Below are 25,469 nucleotides of genomic sequence, written 5' to 3' on the forward strand. Positions count from 1 at the left end.
AGTTTCAAGTCGATAGCTAGTTTCGTTCGGAAGTTAGCGTGATTTCCACAGACGGACGGACAGCCGGACAGACGGACAGACGGACGGACATGCTTAGATCGACTCAGAATTTCACCACTACCCAGAATATATGTACTTTATGGGGTCTTAGAGCAATATTTCGATGTGTTACAAACGGAATGACAAAGTTAATATACCCCCATCCTATGGTGGAGGGTATAAAAATTAAAAAATAGGCTCTCCTGTAGAAAATCAGTAATACTTTAAAAATTTTCAAAAAAATATAAAATTCTTGCAAATGCTTGAAAAGTGACAATCAGTGTTGCCAGTATTGGGGATATTTTTTCGTGGATGACGAAATTTTTAAGTTGGGGACTTGGGGATTTAGTGGGGAATTTTAATAAATTTGGGAATTTTTGTGGGGATTTTTTTTCGAATTCGCTTCAGTACAATAAATCAGGTTTACAATATTGGTTTATATGAAATTTTTATTTCTACATTATAAAAAAGCATACTACATTATTAAAAAAGAATCGTCAAAATTTTGAAAAGAAAACTTCGGAGAATTTGGACTGGAAACCGATTTTATTATAGGGACTCAATCGCTAATTTATATTTTACTCAGCTTGGCCAAGATATTTTTCTACAATTGTGAAATCATTTCGTGAGCACTTGGGCCTAAATGTTGCCTCCACACTAGAGGGCATCACTGGCATGGCCAATATATCCCTCAAACATAGAAATGATGAGATGGTTCAAATACATATTGATCTACCACCCAGTTTTATTACTTGAAACAATAGAAACACATTTTTTTTTTTTTTTTTTTTTATTTTTTTTTTATTTAAATTTTCAATTAAAAACATAACAATACATTTTATAGCCTCAGCGCCTTTAAGGCATTTTTGAGGCAAGTTGGCAAGATAACAACTACTCTAAAGTTTTTAATTAAGAAGTAACGTTCATAAATACATGGTGACCGAATTCATATTTAAAAAACGATCACAGATCTCCAGTTTGTTGTGTTCCGCAAGCTGGTATGACAAACATTTTATCTTATGTTTTCAATTTTATTACTGATTTTCAACCGAGCCTATTTCTTTATTTTTTTTTTCATAAAAATTTTGCAAATTTTTTTGAAAATTTTTCTGAGGAATTTTAATTTGAATTGGGGATTTTTGCAGACAAAGCGTCCAAATTTGGGGACAAGAGCCAGAAAAATACTGGCAACACTGGTGACATAGGGGTTCGGTCACCTTGTATTTATGAATGAAAATTTACTTCAAAAAATACACAAATAATAAAAGTATGTGGTAGATCAATATGATGGGGAATGATCTTAATCATTTCTTTATTTATGGGATATATTTTATCCGATCCGGCTGAAATTTGGTACATGGTGTTAGTATTTGGTCTCTAATGTCCATGCAAATTGGTCGAAATCGGTCCATAATTATATATAGCCCCCATATAAACCGATCCCCCGATTTGGCTTGCGGAGACTCTAAGAGAAGCAAATTTCATCCGATCCGGCTGAAATTTGGTACATGGTGTTAGTATAGGGTCTCCAACAACCATGCAAAAATTGGTCCACATCGGTCCATAATTATATATAGCCCCCATATAAACCGATCCCCAGATTTGGCTTGCGGAAACTCTAAGAGAAGCAAATTTCATCCGATCCGGCTGAAATTTGGTACGTGGTGTTATTATATGGGCTCTAACAACCATGCAAAAACCGATCCCCAGATTTGACCTCCGGTGCCTTTTGGAGAAGCAAAATTCATCCGATCTGGATGAAATTTGGTACGTGGTGGTAGTATATGATATTTAACAACCATGCCAAAAGTGGTCCATATCAGTCCATACTCATATATAGCCCCCTTATAAACCGATCCCGAGATTTGGTTTTGGAGCCTCTTGGAGGAGCAAATTTCATCCGAGTCAGTTGAAATTTGGTACATTGTGCTAGTATATAGCCGTTAACAACCATGCCTAACTAGGTCCATATCGGTCTATAGTTATATATAGCCCGCTGATACATCGATCCCCAATCACACAAAAATTGGTCCATATCAAGTTCATAATTGTATATAGCCCCCATATAAGCGATCCCTACATTTCAATTCTGGCTCTCTACGTATCGTGCAAAAAGTCCATATCGATTCGTAATTATTTGTAGACTTACCTATACATAACTTTGATATATACCACGTATGGACTAACTCACAGTAACTGACAGTCTTTATTTGAGGTTTCTACGCAATCCATGGTTCATAAGATTCGGCCTGGCCGAACTTACGGCCGTATATACTTGTTTATATTTAGTTCATTTTTTTCTTTTAAATGGTATTTAAAAAGGATACCAAATATAAAGAAACATACGCTGCAAATATAATCTCTATACTTCAGAAATATTTCGAAATATTTATTCGATTTTGTACCACTGTGCCATGAAGAATCGGGTTACACAAACGATCTATTTTGTATACACAATTTCTGTATTAATATATTTTTTATTTGAAACTGAAAAAAATATTATATTCTTCCACATATGAAAAATTGCATCTTATTTGGTAGATAAATTAACACCTCCAAATTATTGCCCACAGCCCACACCAAATTCGATTGTAAACTGTTCTAAACAAAGATACACAATCAATGATATTGTATTGATTTTTATACCATGAAACAAACCAGTTCATAAAAATTTGCAATCTTTAAACAATGAAGCTTCAAAATGTTTGTTTAGTAATTTTAATAAAGTCTTCCTGTAGTTTTAGAAGTCAATATGAAGTCATTGACCTTTTGGATCGCTACTAAATGACAACTTTACAAGATGTCATCCGTGATCTATGAATAATCAATATTTCTCTTTATGCTCAACTTTTAAATTCTACAAACTGATTTTTTTTCTATTAATTTTTAAAATATCAAGTGAAAAAGAGGTATAACATAGACCATTTATATATTTCCTGTTTAGATCGCATTAAGAACTGGAGCATGAAACAAAACCTTTTATGGCAATATAAATCAATTGACCCCACCTTGACCTGTTTTCCACTGAAATTTGTTGAAAATTAAGATGCAAACTTGAAACAAAAATACAAAAATTACAATTCATCAATGGAAACATGAACACCAACTTTATGAGATGATGCCGCATTTTAAAATACAAAGCCCACTTAAAAACAACGCCTCGTTAAAATTATATTTTATTTGAAATTTTAACATAATTCATTCTCTCGTGTTTTTTTTTTTTCTTAATAGGAAATGCCAGTCGTCACGATTTTTATGAGGATTTATCCAATTCAACGAACACGGTCAATATGTCATAAATAAGGCAAAAAAGCTAAAATAAAAATTGAAGTGTGAATCAACAACGCATTCAGATGATGGAATTTCAAATCCAAAAGAAGTCATTTGAAAAATCGTTGACTGTCTTCAATAACTCATCATGGCTTCATTAATATTGCCCCTCTCTGACTGATAGTAGTATCAATTTAGAAGTCATAGCCGTATTGGCCATTTAATTAATTGTTGATGTGATATAGGAACCGGTATTCAATTTTTGATAATATAAAAGATAAAATACAATATAATTTTTGTGGTAGAATCTTTTTGCCTTAAGAGAGATTTTTAACATACAATCGTTTTAAAGAGAGAGGGAGAGCGAGCGAGACAATAGAAATGTTATTCGATCTTATTTAAGAGTAGAATTTTATGTTAAAATATATTTGTATTATATTTTAAATGTTATTGAAAAACATATGGGGGCTTCCACATATTATATTTTCATATTCGTACTTTATTCTAAAGCCCCATGGTAAATTATAACAAAATTACACAGACAACAGTTCCGTCTACTAACAAAATACATAAAGAAGAATTCTTGATGTTTACCATAAATTCTTAAAAGTACACCCAGAGAAGGAATATGATCACCTCAAACATGTTTTAAAAGCAAAATGTTAGTTTTGGGTGGTGACCATGTAACATGGTTTTCTCGGAAATCATGTATCTGATTTCGGCAAGCCGGTTATATTTGACGACAAAATAACATTTTAGTAACAAACATGTTACATGGTCACCATACAACAATAACATTTTGCTCTTGAAACATGTTTGAGGAGATCGTATTCCTTCTCTGTGTGTAGATATGTACGAGTATATAGCCCTAAGAATTACCAAACAGTTCGCTCTACTACGAAAAAATTGATAATTCAACTGAAAATAGCAAATATGTCATTATTTTTATACCCTCCACCATAGGATGGGGGTATATTAACATTGTCATTCCGTTTGTAACACATCGAAATATTGCTCTAAGACCCCATAAAGTATATATATTCTGGGTCGTGGTGAAATTCTGAGTCGATCAGATCATGTCCGTCCGTTCGTCTGTTGAAATCACGCTAACTTCCGAACGAAACAAGCTATCGACTTGAAACTTGGCACAAGTAGTTGTTATTGATGTAGGTCGGATGGTATTGCAAATGGGCCATATCGGTCCACTTTTACGTATAGCCCCCATATAAACCGATCCCCAGATTTGGCTTGCGATTGCCCTAAGAGAAGCAAATTTCATCCGATCCGGCTGAAGTTTGGTATTAGGTGTTAGTATATGGTCTTAACAACCATGCAAAAATTGTTCCACATCGGTCCATAATTATATATAGCCCCCATATAAACCGATCCCCAGATTTGAGCTCCGGTGCCTTTTGGAGAAGCAAAATTCATCCGATCCTCCGATTTGGCTTGCGGAGCCTCTAAGAGAAGCAAATTTCAAATTTGGTATATGGTGTTAGTATATGGTCTCTAATGACCATGCAAAAATTGGTCGAAATCGGTCCATAATTATGTATAGACCCCATATAAACCGATTACCAGATTTGTCCTCAGGAGCCTCTTGGAAGACCAAAAATCATCTGATTCAGTTCAAATTTGGTACGTAGAGTTAATATATGGCCTCAAACACCCATGAAAAAATTGGTCGAAATCGGTCAATAATTATATATAGGCCCGATATAAACCGATCCCCAGATTTGACCTCCGGAGCCCCTTGGAAGAGCAAAATTCATCCGATTTGGTTGAAATTTGGTACGTGATGTTAGTATATGGTATCCAACAACCATGCAGGAATTGGTTTCTATCAGTCCATAATTATATATAGCTCACATATAAACCGATCCCCAGATTTGACCTCCGGTGCCTTTTGGAGAAGCAAAATTCATCCGATCTGGTTGAAATTTGGTACGTGGTGGTAGTATATGATATTTAACAACCATGGTCCATATCAGTCCATAATCACTATAGCCCCCATATAAACCGATCCCGAGTTTTGGTTTTGGAGCCTCTTGGAGGAGCAAATTTCATTCGAGCCAGTTGAAATTTGGTACATTGTGCTAGTATATGGCCGTTAACAACCATGCCTAACTAGGTCCATATGAGTTATATAGCCCTCAGATAAATCGATCCCCAATCACACAAAAATTGGTCCATATCAAGTTCATAATTCCATATAGCCCCCATATAAGCGACCCCCATATTTCAATTCTGGGTCTCTACGTACCGTGCAAAAGTCCATGTCGATTCGTAATTATTTGTAGACTTACCTATACATAACTTTGATATATAACACGTATGGACTAACTCACAATTTAGAAAACGGTGTTAAGAAGTTTTAAGATACCACAACCCAAGTATTGTGAATGACAGTCTTTCGTAGAAGTTTCTACGCAATCCATGGTGGAGGGTACAAAAGATTCGGCCTGGCCGAACTTACGGCCGTATATACTTGTTTTTGCTGGGTTACTATTTTTCATTCTTACAATTTTTGGGAATCATACGAAAATTATAATTTTCTTTAGTTCATATTGAACTTATGCATACGGTTATTGAACTTTATACCCACGTTCATAAAATGTTTAAGACATGCTTAAAAATTAAAAAAAAAATCATTGGGCTGTGGAAAATTTTATAAAAAAACAAGTAAGGAAAGTCTAAAGTCGGGCGGGGCCGACTATATTATACCCTGCACCACTTTGTAGATCAAAATTTTCGATACCATATCACATCCGTCAAATGTGTTGGGGGCTATATATAAAGGTTTGTCCCAAATACATACATTTAAATATCACTCGATTTGGACAGAATTTGATAGACTTCTACAAAATCTATAGACTCAAAATTTAAGTTGGTTAATGCACTAGGGTGGAACACAATGTTAGTAAAAAAATATGGGAAACATTTAAATCTGAAGCAATTATAAGGAAACTTCGCAAAAGTTTATTTATGATTTATCGCTCGATATATATGTATTAGAAGTTTAAGAAAATTAGAGTCATTTTTACAACTTTTCGACTAAGCAGTGGCGATTTTACAAGGAAAATGTTGGTCGAAATCAGAAAAACATATGTATGGGAGCTAAATCTAAATCTGAACTGATGTCAACCAAATTTGCACGTACAGCTACAATGCTAATTCTACTCCCTGTGCAAAATGTCAACTAAATCGGAGTTAAAAATTGGCCTCTGTGGTCATATGAGTGTAAATCGGGCGAAAGCTATATATGGGAGATATATCTAAATCTGAACCGATTTCAACCAAATTTGGCACGTACAGCTACAATGCTAATTCTACTCCCTGTGCAAAATTTCAACTAAATCGGAGTTAAAAATTGGCCTCTGTGGTCATATGAGTGTAAATCAGGCGAAAGCTATATATGGGAGCTATATCTAAATCTGAACCGATTTCAACCAAATTTGACACGCATAGCTAAAATGCTAATACTACTCCCTGTGCAAATTTTCAACTAAATCGGAGCAAAAAATTGGCCTCTGTGGGCAAATGAGTGTAAATCGGGCGAAAGCTATATATGGGAGCTATATCTAAATCTGAACCGATTTCAACCAAATTTGGCACGCATAGCTACAATGCTAATTCTACTCCCTGTGCAAAATTTCAAGTAAATCGGAGCAAAATATTGGCCTCTTTGGTCATATGAGTGTAAATCGGCCGAAAGCTATATATTGGAGCTATATCTAAATCTGAACCGATTTCAACCAAATTTGGCACACATAGCTACAATGCTAATTCTACTCCCTGTGCATAATTTCAACTAAATCGGAGCAAAAAACTGGCCTCTATGGTCATATGAGTGTAAATCGGCCGAAAGCTATATATTGGAGCTATATCTAAATCTGAACCGATTTCAACCAAATTTGGCACGCATAGCTATAATACTAATTCTACTCCCTGTGCAAAATGTCAACCAAATTGGGGTAAAACTCTGGCTTCTGGGACCGTATTAGTCCATATCGGGCGAAAGATATATATGGGAGCTATATCTAAATCTGAACCGATTTCAACAAAATTTTGCACACTTGATTATAGTACTAATTGTTCTTCTTGTGCAAAATTTTAAGCACATTAGGGTAAAACTCTGGCTTCTGGGGCCATATAAGTCCATATCGGGCGAAATATATATATGGGAGCTATATCTAAATCTGAACCGATTTCTTCCAAAATCAATAGGGATCTATTCTGAGCCAAAACACATACTTGTGCCAAATTTAAAGTCGATTGGACTAAAACTGCGACCTAGACTTTGATTACAAAAATGTGTTCACGGACAGACGGACATCGCTATATCGACTCAAGAGCCCACCCTGAGCATTTTTGCCAAAGACACCATGTGTCTATCTCGTCTCCTTCTGGGTGTTGCAAACATATATACTAACTTATAATACCCTGTTCCACAGTGTGGATCAGGGTATAAAAAATAAAAATTTAACTACAAACAAATAATTTTTATACCCTGCGCCACACTGTGGAACAGGGTATTATAAGTTAGTACATATGTTTGCAACACCCAGAAGGAGACGAGATAGACACATGGTGTCTTTGGCAAAAATGCTCAGGGTGGGCTCTTGAGTCGATATAGCGATGTCCTTCTGTCAGTGAACACATTTTTGTAATCAAAGTCTAGGTCGCAGTTTTAGTCCAATCGACTTCAAATTTGGCACAAGTATGTGTTTTGGCTCAGAATAGATCCCTATTGATTTTGGAAGAAATCGGTTCAGATTTAGATATAGCTCCCATATATATATTTCGCCCGATATGGACTTATATGGCCCCTGAAGCCAGAGTTTTACCCTAATTTGCTTAAAATTTTGCACAAGAAGAACAATTAGTACTATAGTCAAGTGTGTCACATTTTATTGAAATCGGTTCAGATTTAGATATAGCTCCCATATATATCTTTCGCCCGATATGGACTAATACGGTCCCAGAAGCCAGAGTTTTACCCCAATTTGGTTGAAATTTTGCACTAGGAGTAAAATTAGTAGTGTAGTCAAGTGTGCCAAATTTTATTAAAATCGGTTCAGATTTAGATATATCTCCCATATATATCGTTCGCCCGATTTACACTCATATGACCACAGTGGCCAATCTTTTACTCCGATTTAATTGAAATTTAGCACAGGGAGTAGAATTAGCATTGTAGTTATGCGTGCCAAATTTGGTTGAAATCGGTTCAGATTTAGATATAGCTCCCATATATAGCTTCGCCCGATTTACACTCATATGACCACAGAGGCCAATTTTTTGCTCCGATTTAGTTGAAATTTTGCACAGGGAGTAGAACTAGCATTGTAGCTATGGATTTGAAATCGGTTCAGATATAGATATAGCTCCCATATATATCTTTCGCCCGATATGGACTAATACGGTCCCAGAAGCCAGAGTTTTACCCCAATTTGGTTGAAATTTTGCACTAGGAGTAAAATTAGTAGTGTAGTCAAGTGTGCCAAATTTTATTAAAATCGGTTCAGATTTAGATATATCTCCCATATATATCGTTCGCCCGATTTACACTCATATGACCACAGTGGCCAATCTTTTACTCCGATTTAATTGAAATTTAGCACAGGGAGTAGAATTAGCATTGTAGTTATGCGTGCCAAATTTGGTTGAAATCGGTTCAGATTTAGATATATCTCCCATATATAGCTTTCGCCCGATTTACACTCATATGACCACAGAGGCCAATTTTTAACTCCGATTTAGTTGAAATTTTGCACAGGGAGTAGAATTAGCAGTGTTGCTATGCGTGCTACATTTGGTTGAAATCGGTTCAGATTTAGATATAGCTCCCATATATATGTTTTTCTGATTTCGACAAAAATGGTCAAAATACCAACATTTTCCTTGTAAAATCGCCACTGCTTAGTCGAAAATTGTAAAAATGACTCTAATTTTCCTAAACTTCTAATACATATATATCGGGCGATAAATCATAAATAAACCTTTGCGAAGTTTCCTTAAAATTGCTTCAGATTTAAATGTTTCCCATATTTTTTTACTAACATTCACCCAGAAAAAAGTGACCCCTTCTTTAAGTTAAAATGAACTCATTGTGAAGAAAGTTGAACTTCGTATAGCGCCAAAGACATTTTTATTTGTTTGAACGATGTGATTTTCGTAGAAATTAGGAATAATGCATTCCATATATTAGTTAACATTTTCCTATATTTATATACCACTATACTACAGAATGAAAAAATTTAACTAATTTGAATTCATATATGGAATGATTTTATTGAAATTTTTTCATTCATTTCGACAAATCTTACACACTTGTGGTAAAACTTTTACTTCGTAATTAGAACTGCTTACCTTCGTTTTTAAATACAATTTTATTTATTTCTATAAGCAATTTTATCTTCAATAAAAGACATGTTTTATTAATATATTGAATATATTTATTAAGAATCAACAGCATCGAATCTCTTTGAAATATTAGTTTATTATTCCACTAATTCCAATTTCCGTGTGATATTATCAACTGTAAAACGCACTTTTTCTTCTTCTTGTACTTTTCACTTTTAATAAGTTGCTGCCTAACGATTTTGTCCTCCTTTTACAATTTCAATACCTACAAATATAAAAAAACCTTAAAACATTTTTGTTGCAAAAGGTTAGCGTCACTGAATATTACCTGATAATTGAAGATTCCAAAATGAAGACAAATGAAAGGGTTGTTATTCTGCTTGTGTTTTCTTTCTTTATACACTATCACGAACATTGATAGATTTATTTAAAAAAAAAAACGAAAATTTTTCTCACTAATTTAAAATAACAAATATTTTATATATTTTATTTGTTATTTATTATATTATTTTACCATATTATTTTTTAACAATCTCTCCGTATACCAAAACAACGCGATTCCAACTAAAAAAACAACCGACGCGCAAATATATCGATTACACCCACGCGCAAACACATCAATTACGATGACAGGTATCGATTACAGGTAGACAATAGAAATTTAGGAAAATTTCCTATATTCTAACAAGTGTGTTTCCTTAAGTTTTGAAAGGATTGCATACTTCTTAGTACGAATGAACTAAAATATTTTTCTATGCCAAGTGTTGTTCGTATGTATGAAAAACTTTCTATTATAAAGGAAGTCGCAATTATCATTTTATAAGAAATTTTACTAATTTTGAGGAAACTTGGTTTTAGTTCGGTTTTTGTTTATTTTTACGAATGCTTTGTTATCGGTGAATAAAATTTTCTTTTTCAGTAGTAAATTCTTATACCCAGCGAAGAAAATAGTATGAGTAAAATTCCATGCCTTATTCTAGTTAATGAACTATTCCTAACTGCTTACAGTTTAGGATTTTTTTTACTGAAACGAGTAAATTTTATTATTTTTCACAAAAATTTACCTTAATGGAAATAAAATGGATAAACTATATTGATGAAATTTTTTTCCTTTAGTTTCGAAGGCACTTTTTTCTGGGTGTTGTGTTCCACCCTAGTGCATTAGCCGACTTAAATTTTGAGTCTATAGACTTTGTAGAAGTCTATCAAATTCTGCCCATATCGAGTGATATTTAAATGTATGTATTTGGGACAAACCTTTATATATAGCCCACAACACATTTGACGGATGTGATATGGTATCGAAAATTTAGATCTACAAAGTGGTGCAGGGTATAATATAGTCGGCCCCGCCCGAGTGACATTTAAATGTATGTATTTGGGACAAACCTTTATATATAGCCCCCAACACATTTAACGGATGTGATATGGTATCGAAATCTACAAATTGGTGCAGGGTATAATATAGTCGGCCCCGCCCGACTTTAGACTTTCCTTACTCGTTTGCAATAAAAATAAGTTAAATGTTACGGACATTTTTTTGGTGTAGATTATATTTTACTCAACCGTGCTTTTCTGACGAGAAAAAATTCTCATTTAAGCAATTCATAATTTATAAACTGTAAAATAAATTAATTTCATTAAATTAACCTGTAATTCAGTAATTACAATATTATAAAATAGTTAAAATGCCTCCAGATTTTTTTCCTTTAAATCCACCTATTTTATTTGTCATTATCTTTAAAGTATTAGTTCAAATTGAAACGGTTATTATAAAACGCTTTCGACCAGTATTGATAAGACTATGTTCACGATACTTGTTAGATCAAAGCTTTTGGAAGTGATCAGAAAACGACTTAACTTTTAAACTTTTAACGAACGCTTAAATATACAAAAGCTCTACCTAAATTAAGCTTCAACTATTAAATATTTTCTCTAACTAGACAGAAACAAGAATTTATAAAAGGCGAAAGATAGACCGGGCCGAATCTTATGTACCCAACACCATGGATTACGATGTTGGCAACCGCTTCACTACATTTATATGGCGGTATATCTTTATACATTGATATTGATCAGATTTTTTTTTACTATCGACATAAAATGAGAGATTTGAAGAACGCTTTTAATGGGACTATATAATCTATATATCAAAACAAATCTACAGGAAGTCAAATCTGAGAATCGATTTATATGATGCTGGATTTCGTTACCATCCTTTCAACATTTTGGTATGCCATTTTTGTTTCTATTAGTGTAGCGTGATTTCATGACAGGCAGACGGACCTCGACTTCCAAGAACAAGACTGTATATAGTTTACGGTGTCTCAATCCAATATTTATATTTCGTTACAAACAGATTAACAACGTTAGTATACCCCCATTCTATGGTAGTGAGTATAGAAAGCTTGATGTTAAACTCGTATAATCGATTATTTAATATTGACGGGTAAGATTTTTTTGTGATATCAATATATTAAAACAAAGAAATGCATATGCGGTAACATTAATTAAATTGTGAAATGAAACAATTGTAATAAATATTAAGTTATGCTTTTATATTGAAAAATTATTCCAAAGCTGCTTAGCGTCCAATTAAAACGATAAAATATGAATGTAATATGGTGTTTTAAAATTTCCAACCCACATGAAATGCTGAACGAGTTGAACGTAGTGATTACACTATACAACATATAAACAAATGATCACGATTACGTCCTAAAAACAGATTTACCAAGTTCACGCTGACATATCCGTCAAAATACAAATGACTGTGAACAAGCTATTTGTCTATCACACATAAATCATTAAAATAATACTAATACTAGGGTTGCCTTTTATATTTCGGGGTTAGAGAGCAAAAACAAATATTAATCATTGAAAATCATTTTAGGGCTTTTTAAATCATTTAGGGCTTAAGATAAAGGGTGATACGGTCAAAATTTGGTCAAGGGAAAACACGTGTAAATCGGTGAAATCGTTTATTTAAAAAATCAAATTAAATTTCTTTTTCAAGTTCAATTAGTATAAAATTCAGGAAAAATATTCAGTTAGGCTTTCGCTTTTCCAAATCCGAATTACCGGGCCTCACGCTTGACACCTGCCATCAGATTTTGTACAGCCACCTTGTCCACCTTCTTCGCCGCAGAAAGCCATTTTGCCTTGAACTGCTGCTCGTCCTTAGCAGTTTTTTTGATCTTCTTTAGGTTCCGCTTGACAATAGCCCAGTATTTCTCAATTGGGCGGAGCTCTGGCGTGTTGGGAGGGTTCTTGTCCTTGGGAACCACCTGCACGTTGTTGGCGGCGTACCACTCCATGGCCTTTTTACCGTAATGGCAAGATGCCAAATCCGGCCAAAACAGTACGGAACAACCGTGTTTCTTCAGGAAAGGCAGCAGACGTTTATTCAAACACTCTTTCACGTAAATTTCTTGGTTGACAGTCCCGGAAGCTATGAAAATGCTGCTTTTCAAGCCACAGGTACAGATAGCTTGCCAAACCAGATATTTCTTTGCGAACTTTGACAGTTTTATGTGCTTGAAAATATCTGATACCTTTCCCCTTCCTTTTGCCGTATAAAACTCCTGTCCCGGAAGCTGCTTGTAGTCGGCTTTGACGTAGGTTTCGTCGTCCATTACCACGCAGTCAAACTTCGTCAGCATCGTCGTGTACAGCCTCCGGGATCGCGCTTTGGCCGTCGTATTTTGTTTATCATCGCGATTTGGAGTCACTACCTTCTTGTAAGTCGATAGTCCGGCTCGTTTTTTGGCTCGATGCACGGTTGTAGATGATACACCCAGCTTATTTGCGGCATCTCGGAGAGAGAGGTTAGGGTTTCGCTTGAAACTACCGGCAACTCTCTTTGTCGTCTCAACGGCTTCCGGTTTTCGATTTCCCCCCGATCCAGACTTCTTGGCTGTCGACAAACGTTCCCCAAACACTTTAGTTACATTTGTAACGGTTGATTTGGCAACTTTTAGCGATTTTGCCAGCTTTGCGTGCGAGTAGCTCGGATTTTCGCGATGCGCGAGCAAAATGTTGATACGCTGCTCTTCTTGCTTGGACGGCATTTTGACAACTGAAGAGTGAATTCCAAAATCAAAATAGGAGCAATATTCTACACACACACACCTTCAAAATGATGGGTGTTCAGGTTCTTTAAATGCAAAATTAAAAGAAATACGACAAGTTTATATTGACCATTTTGACCGTATCACCCTTTATATACACTTTTGCATGCGTTCGAACTGATTGTCGATGCATTTTTCCACACTGATTGAGGTATCTCCAAAACAAACATTCCGAATGCATCAATCGCTTATTTAGAGCTCGCATAGCCGTGGTAAAGAATACTCCGTCATTGAGGGGTTGGTTGCCCGAGCTCATACGCGTAAATCCACGATTCATCACATGTCATAGATGTGTTTCGCAGCAGAGCGATCGTATATTTTGATCATATCTTTCGACCGATCGACACGAGCCTTTTTTGAGCGATTGACAAATTGTGTGGGATCCAACGCGAACAAATTTTTTGATGGGCAATTATTCATACAGTATTGGATATATGCTGGTCCCACTAATGCTTAAAGTTGTCTCAATCTCACTATAGGTCACATGACGATCTTGCAATATCAGTTGGCACACCGCATCAATAAGTTCAGAAACAACAACTGGTTTTGGACGACTTTCACGTAATTTGTCTTGAAGTGAATTATGACGTCGGTTGAATTCTTTGACGGAGTTTCATCGCCAAAAATTTAATTAAGTTTATCGATGCACTCCCATTGAGTTAGTCCACATCGAAAGCTGTAAAAAAATAAAGTTGTAAAAAATTATTTTCTGTACTGTCAGTTGGCATATAAAAGGTGGCGTTATTGGTGGTAAAAATACTATATAAATACACAGAGTGGATTTGTCTTTGAAGAGCGACTAGAACTCTCCACTCTAAGGTAGCGATCAAGTTTAAGTCACATATTCATCAGATTTTATAGAGATTTTCAACAGGTTCCCTTTATTACTAAAATTCGATATTTTTATACCCTCCACCATAGGATTTCCATCGCATAAATCCGGCAAAATGTCAACTGATATGGAAGTACTTTAATCTGTCGCTTGATTCAAAATTGATGGGGGTATATTAACTTTGTCATTCCGTTTGTAACACATCGAAATATTTCTCTAAGACCCCATAAAGTATATATATTCTGGGTCGTGGTGAAATTCTGAGTCATCTGAGCATGTCCGTCCGTCTGTTGAAATCACGCTAACTTCCGAACGAAACAAGCTATCGACTTGAAACTCGGCACAAGTAGTTGTTATTAATGTAGGTCGGATGGTATTGCAAATGGGCCTTATCGGTCCACTTTTACGTATAGCCCCCATATAAACGGACCCCCAAATTTGGCTTGCAGACCCTCTAAGAGAAGCAAATTTCATCCGATCCGGCTGAAATTTGGTACATGGTGTTAGTATATGGTCTCTAACAACCATGCAAAAATTGGTCCTTATCGGTTCACAATTATATATAGCCCCCATATAAACCGATCCCCCGATTTAGCTTTCGGAGCCTCTAAGAGAAGCAAATATCATCCGATCCGGCTGAAATTTGGTACATGGTGTTAGTATAGGGTCTCCAACAACCATGCAAAAATTGGTCCACATCTGTCCATAATTATATATAGCCCCCATATAAACCGATTCCCAGATTTGGCTTGCGGAGACTTTAAGAGAAGAAAATTTCATCCGATCCGCCTGAAATTTGGTACATGGTGTTAGTATATGGTCTCTAACAACCATACAAAAATTGGTCCACATCGGTCAATAATTATATATATCCCCCATATAAACCGATCCCCCGATTTGGCTTGCGGAGCCTCTAAGAGAAGCAAATTTCATCCGATCCGGCTGAATTTTGGTACATGGTGTTAGTATATGGTCTCTAACAACCATGCAAAAATTGGTCCACATCGGTCCATAATTATATATAGCCCCATATAAACCGATCACCAGATTTGCCCTTCGGAGCCTCTTGGAAGACCAAAATTCATCTGATTCGGTTGAAATTTGGTACGTGATGTTAGTATATGATATTTAACAACGATGCCAAAAGTGGTCCATATCAGTCCATAATAATATATAGCCCCATATAAACCGATCCCGAGATTTGGTTTTGGAGCCTCTTGAAGAAGCATATTTCATCCGAGTCAGTTGAAATTTGGTACATTGTGCTAGTATATGGCCGTTAACAACCATGCCTAACTGGGTCCATATCGGTCTGTAGTTATATATAGCCCTCACATAAATTGATCCACAATCAAACAAAAATTGATCCATATCAAGTTCATAATTGTATATAGCCCCCATATAAGCGACCCCCATATTTCAATTGTGACTCCCTACGTACCGTGCAAAAGTCCATATCGATTCGTAATTATTTGTAGACTTACCTATACATACCTTTTTTGTCTAATATATACCACGTATAGACTAACTCACAATTTAGAAAACGATTTAAGATACCACAACCCAAGTAATTCGATTGTGGATGACAGTCTTTCGTAGAAGTTTCTACGCAATCCATGGTGGAGGGTACATAAGATTCGGCCTGGCCGAACTTACGGCCATATATACTTGTTATATTTCGTATTAGTAAACCTTATATCAGCAAGATCATCACAATGGACTGAATAGTCTAAGTGAGCCTGAATCGTAATCGGGCTGCCACTTTAACCTAACCTATATCAGCAAGTGGGCATGGCAATGTCCAAAATTATTATCATGCTTTTTCAACACGTCCAACATTTCAGAGTTCTGGGTGGAGTTTATAAGAAGAGATCCCTGGGAGAATTCAACCCTTGCACCAATTATTAAATCCGTTGGCAGGTTAGATTGTCTTTCAGATCAATCATAGATTGATTTCAAAATTCCAGCTGATGCGAAAAAATCCGACAACTTTTGAATACTTATTCATCTCTTATTGTTTTAAGTCCTAAAATACTTTAGTGCCTGCCTGCTTTCCCAGTCTTATCTTAGACTGGGTATTTCATATCGTTTGTTAATTATTAAAAAATATTTACATATGATTGCGGTCAACGCGGTTTTATATCTTTAATAAACGCATAAAGGCAGATCGCCAGTAAATATTGTAGCAAACAAATAAAATATCTTTATTCACATTCTCGTCAGTTTCTTCAATCATTGAACAATATCTATATCGGGTTTTAGGACAGTAATTCCTAAGCTATGATTCGTTGGCCAGTGTATCTCATGTTAATTTTCTATGCTAATCTCATATCATCCACAAGACAAACATGCAACACCGAAGAAGCTCAATGCATCCAGTCATGTTGCAATTCAACAGATTTCCATCGCATAAATCCGGCAAAATGTCAACTGATATGGAAATACTTTAATCTGTCGCTTGATTCAAAATTGACTCGATTTAATGGCAACCACCGATATATGAAACTTATGGTGAAGTTTTGGCATGACGTTAATGTACCATGTTTGAAATCAAATGATTTGGAAATATCTTGGCGAGTTACAAATAAATTTAATGGCACAGAAGTGAGTTTTACGATAACTGAAACGTGATTAATGATGGGTTTGATATATTCATGACGTAATGAGTTTACAATCTAAGAAACGTTCGGTTTCGATCCAAATAAAATCAATGATTCAATTCCATTCGACTTCTTACATTTTGATATCTGTGCAATATGTACCTCTCTAAATATAAGCCCAGACAGCATTATGCCTTCTCATCAAGAACAGAATATAGATCAGTATGTTTAATAGAGTACTGAGGGGACTGAGAAGGCTTTTAAATGATGGCTGTTATGCAAATGAGCGGTATGCTCGAAATGGGCTCTGATCCGTCCGTTAAACATTGGTTACGTGTAGTGGCAAACCGTTACCTCATTTTATAGCCGAGTCAGAACGGCGTTTCCGATTGAGGTGAAACCACTGTGAAACACTCAGAAATGTCACCAGCATTGCGGAGAGGGAATTGAACCCATAACCCTTTGCTAACAATTACAGCACGGTTTCTCCTGTCTGATCTCTATAAGCATCTCCCTCGGTCTCGCTAACCGCCAATAAGGTTACGTATAGTGGCAGCCCATTACCTTCTTTTTATAGTCGAGTCCGAACGGCGTTTCATATTGAGGTGAAACCACTTTGAAGCACTCAGAAATGTCACCAGCATTACTGAGAGGGAATTGAACCCATAACCCTTTGCATGCAAGGCCGACGTGCTAACAATTACACCACGGTGGCTCCTGTCCGTTCTCTATAAGCATCTCCCTCTGTCTCACTAACCGCTACAAGGCTATTTACTGCTGTCAGATCTCAAAAGAATGATCACTGGAGGAATTTACACCACATCAAACTGAGGTACAAGTGTTGCTTTTTTATAGTTCGAGATTGGGCAAAACTAGTGTTACAACCTGCAACTGATATCGTAAATATTTTTGTGCGATTATTTTTTACAACTTTCGATGTGGATTAACTCATTAACAGTACATCGATGAGCTTAATTCAACTTTCTTGCGATGAAGCTCCGTCAAAGACCTGTGTTTATTCACTCCTAGACGAATTTCGTGAAAGTCGTCCAAAATCAGTTCTTGTTGCGCAAACCATTGATGCTGTTGGTCAAGTGATATTGCAAGATCGTCGCGAGACAACCTAAATCATTAACGGGACCAACATACATTCAATATTGCATGAACATTAGACTGTCAAAAAACATCTATTCACGTTGGATTTCACACAATTTGTCAATCACTCAAAAAAAAAAAAGACTCGTGTCGATTGAGTCGGAAGAAATGCTCTAAAGGTACGATCGCGGAGCTTCGAAACTCGTGACCATTGTTCAGATTAGGGGGTTGTTTTTTATTTTGCGGACAAAGGATTTAGATGGGGATAAAGTAGTAATTTGGGGATTTTTCTTCAATCACAAAGTACGTATTAAATTTGTTCTAGAAAGTGGAAGAGTGACGAACAATAAGACGCAATTTTTTTTTTGTCTAAATCGCTTTCTGACATCACAACTTCATACGTTATAGGCAATTTTTCTTATCCGAAACGAACGCTTTTATTCCACTGAAACGCCAAAAGTAGCTGGTTTTCTTGTAGTTTCATTTCGCTTTTGTTAAAAAAATTACGCTATATTCTTCTAAATGGTTTCAATAAAACATAGTATAACTTTCTGAAGAAAAAACTTTCAAAGATTGTAGACATTAATTTGGATAGTTTTGTTTTTTCCAAAACAAACTGAGGATTTTTTCTCGTGGTTGGGGATATTTTTTTCACTTTGGGGATCTAGGGATTTGGCTGGGGATAACGATTTTTCTGGGGATATTTCCACCTTCAATCACATAGTATTAAATTTGTTATAAATTTGGTGTAAAAGAGAAATACAATAAGGCTTATGGGTTAAATCGCGTTCATATCGCAGCCGCAGATTTATGTAAAATATTTGAAGAAGACCCAACTTCCGTTTGAGGTTACCAATCTAACCGGTTTTAAACGGTCTATTAGGTCCTAAGAAAATGATCTTGCAGTTTCATTTCGCTTTCGTTTTTAAAATGTGAATAACTTAAGTTTAATCCAAAAGTTTTTAATAAAACATGCCCCCATGTTTTCCGAATTCGCAAAATTTTTCTTAACCACTATTTTGCCAACTACAAAGATATATAACACGAAATTTTTACACACTGTTCACCCAGAGAAGGAATATGATCACCTCAAACATATTTAAGAGCAAAATGTTATTTTTGGGTGGTGACCATGTAACATGGTTTTAGCAACCATGTTATTTTCTCGGAAATCATGTATCTGATTTCGGCAAGAAAGGTTATATTTGACGAGAAAATAACATTTTAGTGACAAACATGTTACATGGTCATCATACAAAAATAACATTTTGCTCTGAAGCATGTTTGAGGTGATCATATTCCTTCTCTGCGTGTTCTTATGGATAAGGAAATTTATTGGGAGATTTTTTTTTGCCAAAAGATGTCACTTAAGTGATAAATTCGTCGATAAAATTGTATATTGAAGACTAATATCTTTCCGATTTTATTAATTCTACAAAGGGAATAAGAAGACGCAGACCATCAGGCTTTATTATACCCTCCACCATAGGATGTGGGTATATTAACTTTGTCATTCCGTTTGTAACACATCGAAATATTGCTCTAAGACCCCATAAAGTATATATATTCTGGGTCGTGGTGAAATTCTGAGTCGATCTGAGAATGTCCGTCCGTCTGTTGAAATCACGCTAACTTCCGAACGAAACAAGCTATCGACTTGAAACTTGGCACAAGTAGTTGTTATTGATATAGGTCAGATGGTATTGCAAATTGGCCATATCGGTCCACTTTTACGTATAGCCCCCATATAAACGGACCCCCAAATTTGGCTTGGGGATCCTTTAAGAGAAGCAATTTTCATCGGATCCGACTGAAATTTAGGACATGGTGTCAGCATATGATCTCTAACAATCATGCAAAAAGTGGTCCACATATGTCCATAATTATATGTAGCCCCTATATAAACCGATCCTCCGATTTGGTTTGCGGAGCCTCTAAGAGAAGCAAACTTTATCCGATCGGGCTGAAATTTGGTACATGGTCTCTAGCAACTATGCAAAAATTGATCCACATCGGTCAATAATTATATATAGCCCCCATATAAACCGATCACCAGATTTGACCTGCGGAGCCTCTTGGAAGACCAAAATTCATCTGATTCAGTTGAAATTTGGTACGTGGTGTTAATATATGGCTTCAAACGCGAATGCAAAAATTGGTCGAAATCGGTCCATAATTATATATAGCCCCCATATAACCGATCCTCAGATTTGACCTCCGGAACCCCTTGGAAGAGCAAAATTCAACCGATTTGGTTGAAATTTGGTACATGATGTTAGTATATAGTATCCAACGACCATGCAGGAATTGGTTCATATCAGTCCATAATTATATATATCCTCCATATAAACCGATCCCCAGATTTGACATCCGGTGCCTTTTGGAGAAGCAAAATTCATCCGATCTGATTGAAATTTGGTACGTGGTGGTAGTATATGATATTTAACAACCATGCCAAAAGTGGTCCATAATCATATATAGCCCCCATATAAACCGATCCCTAGATTTGGTTTTGGAGCCACTTGGAAGAGCAAATTTCATCCGAGTCAGTTGAAATTTGGTACATTGTGCTAGTATATGGACGTTAACAACCATGCCTAATTAGGTGCATATCGGTCTATAGTTATATATAGCCCTCAGATAAATAGATCCCCAATCACACAAAAATTGGTCGATATCAAGTTCATAATTGTATATAGCCCCCATATAAGCGAGCCCCATATTTCAATTCTGGCTCTCTACGTACCGTGCAAAAGTCCATATCGATTCGTAATTATTTGTAGACTTACCTATACATACCTTTTTGGTCTAATATACCACGTATGGACTAACTAACGATGTTAAGAAGTTTTAAGATAACACAACCCAAGTAATTCGATTGTATATGATAGTCTTTCGTAGAAGTTTCTACACAATCCATGGTGGAGGGTACATAAGATTCGACCTGGCCGAACTTACGACCGTTTATACTTGTTTTTTTTTTTAAGTCCACATTTAGCATCCCCGAATATTGTTTTTCCAATGACTACAAAAATACCTCGGATCAACATAGAATGCTTCCTTTGAATTGCGATACTCAACATACATGGCACATTTTCTCTAGATATTTAATAATAACAGGTAAGGAGAATTTAGGGTTACATTTAAATTTAAGCACACCACTTTTTTTCTTCTCAGGTTTAACCATCTCATTTTTACTTCTAATTGCAACTATATTCATATATTTTGCCATAAAGGACCTTAGAGACAATATGCGTTTGAAAATATTTATATGGTATCTAACATCATTGGTTGTGGGACACACTTCAATGATAACCTATGTCAATATTATTTGGAATTCATATGACACATTTAAAATGCTATCATATATTATTGGTAAGTATAAATATGGTTTAATTTTATATAAAAAAAATCTAAATTACTTTAAATTGAAATTGTATTAGTTTTCTTCTGCTCCTACTTTCTTATGGTTACATTTCTATGGATGAGCGTAATTTTCTTCGAAATTTGGATAACATTCAATGGATTGCATTCTGTCGAGTCCTTGAGTTGTGACAAAACGCGTTATACAATTTATGCCATATACGTTTGGAGTACACCAATACCATTTTATGTGTTGTACATTTTAACACAAAGTAAGTGTTGTTGGGTTTTAGTTTGGTTAAAAAAATAAATAAATAACAAGTATATACGGCCGTAAGTTCGGCCAGGCCGAATCTTATGTACCCTCCACCATGGATTGCGTGGAAACTTCTACGAAAGACTGTCATCCACAAATTTTAACTCACAGGGTTGTTAAGTATCAAATACTACCACCACGTACCAAATTTCAACCAGATCGGATGAATTTTGCTTCTCCAAAAGGCAGCGGAGGTCAAATCTGGGGATTGGTTTATATGGGAGCTATATATTATTATGGACTGATAGGAACCAATTCCTGCATGGTTGTTGGATACCTATACTTACATCACGTACCAAATTTCAACCGAATGGGAAGAATTTTGCTCTTCCAAGGTGCTCCGGAGGTCAAATCTGGGGATCGGTTTATATGGGGCCTATATATAATTATGGACCGATATCGACCAATTTTTGCATGGGTGTTTGAGGCCATATATTAACATCACGTACCAAATTTCAACAGAATCAGATAAATTTTGGTCTTCCAAGAGGCTCCGGAGGTCAAATCTGGTGGTCGGTTTATATGGGGGCTACATATAATTATGGACCGATATGGACCAATTTTTGCATGGTTGTTAGAGACCATATACTAACACCATGTACCAAATTTCAGCCGGATCGGATGAAATTTGCTTCTCTTAGAGGCTCCGCAAGCCAAATCGAGGGATCGGTTTATATGGGGGCTATATATAATTATAGACCGATGTGGACCAATTTTTGCATGGTTGTTAGATACCATATACTTACACCATGTACCAAATTTCAACAGAATCAGATAAATTTTGGTCTTCCAAGAGGCTCCGGAGGTCAAATCTGGTGGTCGGTTTATATGGGGGCTATATATAATTATGGACCGATATGGACCAATTTTCGCATGGTTGTTAGAGACTATATACTAACACCATGTACCAAATTTCAGCCGGATCGGATGAAATTTGCTTCTCTTAGAGGCTCCGCAAGCCAAATCGGGTGATCGGTTTATATGAGGGCTATATATAATTATGGACCGATATGGACCAATTTTCGCATGGTTGTTAGAGACCATATACCTACATCATGTACCAAATTTCAGCCGGATCGGATGAAAATTGCTGTTCTTAAAGGCTCCGCAAGCCAAATCGGGGGATCGGTTTATATGGGGGCTATATATAATTATGGACCGATAGGTTAGGTTAGGTGGCAGCCTGATATTTCAGGCTCACTTAGACTATTCAGTCCATTGTGATACCACATTGGTGAACTTCTCTCTTATCACTGAGTGCTGCCCGATTCCATGTTAAGCTCAATGACAAGGGACCTCCTTTTTATAGCCGAGTCCGAACGGCGTTTCACATTGCAGTGAAACCACTTAGAGGAGCTTTGAAACCCTCAGAAATGTCACCTGCATTACTGAGGTGGGATAATCCACCGCTGAAAAACTTTTTGGTGTTCGGTCGAAGCAGGAATCGAACCCACGACCTTGTGTATGCAAGGCGGACATGCTAACCATTGCACCACGGTGGCTCCGTGGATCGATATAGACCAATTTTTACGCGGTTGTTAGAGACCATATACTAACACCATGTACCAAATTTCAGCCGGATCGGATGAAATTTGCTTCTCTTAGAGGCCTCGCAAGCCACATTTTGGGGGTCCGTTTATATGGGGGCTATACGTAAAAGTGGACCGATATGGCCCATTTGCAATACCATCCGACCTACATCAATAACAACTACTTGTGCCAGGTTTCAAGTCGATAGCTTGTTTCGTTCGGAAGTTAGCGTGATTTCAACAGACGGACTGACGGACGGACGGACATGCTCAGATCGACTCAGAATTTCACCACGACCCAGAATATATATACTTTATGGGGTCTTAGAGCAATATTTCGATGTGTTACAAATGGAATGACAAAGTTAATATACCCCCCATCCTATGGCGGAGGGTATAATAATATAACATAATAAATAATAAAATAAATAATTAACTTACCATTTTTTGTTTTGCGCAATCACAAACGCTATTGAATCTGCACGCAACAAAAGGCACATGATCACCTCAAACATGTTTCAAACTCATAATGTTACTTTTTTATGGGGAACATGTAACATATTTGTCACAGGCTTTTTATTTTCTTGTATATCGGTGAGCCTGTACATGTTTGGTGAGAAAACAATATTTTTGTGAGAAGCACCTTTCCCGTGAAAAGTAACATTATGAGTTTGAAACATGTTTGAGGTGACTGCAATTCCATGTATTTTTTTCATCTGCATTATTATTAGTTATTATTTTAAACCATTTTTTTTTTGTCTTATTAATTTACAGGTAAGATTTGGTCATTGGCACCAGTTGTCATAATTTTGTTTTTTAGCTGTTTCACTTTCATGAATTTGACATATAAAATCTGTAAAACTCGTTTTAATGTGGCCAAAGCGAGACAGGATGAAAATCTGGCAACAGAAACGTGAGTATCTTAGTTATATGAGTTTTTGACATTAATATTTATTCTGGATTATTATCCAAATTTTTCAGTGCAACCATTATTTTGAGTATATTTTTCATGATGGGTATTCCAAGGATATTATTTTTTCTATTGGTATTTTTCAAAAATATCAAATACTACATTTTATTCAAATATATTTTTCTATCACTGGAGGCGCCATTAATTTTTAAGTTATTTGTGTTGAAACGTAATGTTTGGAATATGGTCAAAAACAGGTACGTGAACAATAGCAAATACACATTTAATAGAAGACATTAATAGTAATTTTTTTTTGAACCATTTTAGAATTGGCCATAAATTCTATAAGACCTGTTCTACCACAGTGGAAACGTCTACACCTTGCAATTAAATTCGCAATGATTCGATTTGTAATAAATATAATATGGAACAAATTGAATAACACCGAATAAAAAACTGAGAGCAATATGTGAACGTACCACACCAAATATTATCTAATTCTGAGATTGTAAAAATAAAAAAATTGCATTTTTGGAGGGAAAGTCATAAACGGACACAAAAATAAAGTTTACTTGGTTCAAATATGTTCACCTTAAGGATTTTGGTATTGATTCCGAGCCAAAGAAGCTGCTTCTTTAAAATGAAGACATTTTGCAGGGGCCTATTTAGCTTTAAGTTTACGCTTTATAAAATTCAAATTGGGATATAGGTATATTTAATTTATCTAATATTTGTTCTCTTTTTGCATTATATTAACGAATATTTTCTCGTAAAAATAAATGTCAGTTTAAAAACCAAATTTGTAACAGATACTTGAGGACAACAATTTTTTTCTTAATTTCAAACATAACTTTAAATCAAATATGCAAAAACCTCAAAACAAGCCTTATAATATGGTCCCACTGGGCAAATATTTGACAGAAATCAAAAAAGAATCCGTCGCCACAACCGAACCAGAAAACATATTTAGCTCATATTGGATATATAACATCATGGTAGGATTATTTTCCAATAACCGT

The 25,469-nt window shown here is 35.7% G+C and overlaps 2 protein-coding genes across 2 annotated transcripts in view; one reads left to right on the top strand and one right to left on the bottom strand.

The window, feature by feature from the left end:
* Window positions 1-25,469, bottom strand: part of LOC142232805 (pupal cuticle protein Edg-78E-like) — a 240,630-nt gene that overhangs the window by 156,097 nt on the left and 59,064 nt on the right. The window lies entirely within an intron of this gene.
* Window positions 16,873-25,249, top strand: LOC142233998 (G-protein coupled receptor Mth2-like). Its single transcript, XM_075305056.1, has 7 exons — window positions 16,873-17,241; window positions 21,320-21,452; window positions 21,510-21,707; window positions 21,776-21,967; window positions 24,315-24,453; window positions 24,522-24,707; window positions 24,778-25,249. The coding sequence occupies exons 1-7, from the start codon at window positions 16,918-16,920 to the stop codon at window positions 24,839-24,841; spliced, it is 1,236 nt and encodes a 411-aa protein (XP_075161171.1). The 5' UTR covers window positions 16,873-16,917; the 3' UTR covers window positions 24,842-25,249.

This window comes from Haematobia irritans, chromosome 4 (genome assembly GCF_050003625.1).
Source record: "Haematobia irritans isolate KBUSLIRL chromosome 4, ASM5000362v1, whole genome shotgun sequence".
In the NCBI taxonomy this organism is placed as follows: Eukaryota; Metazoa; Arthropoda; class Insecta; order Diptera; family Muscidae; genus Haematobia; species Haematobia irritans.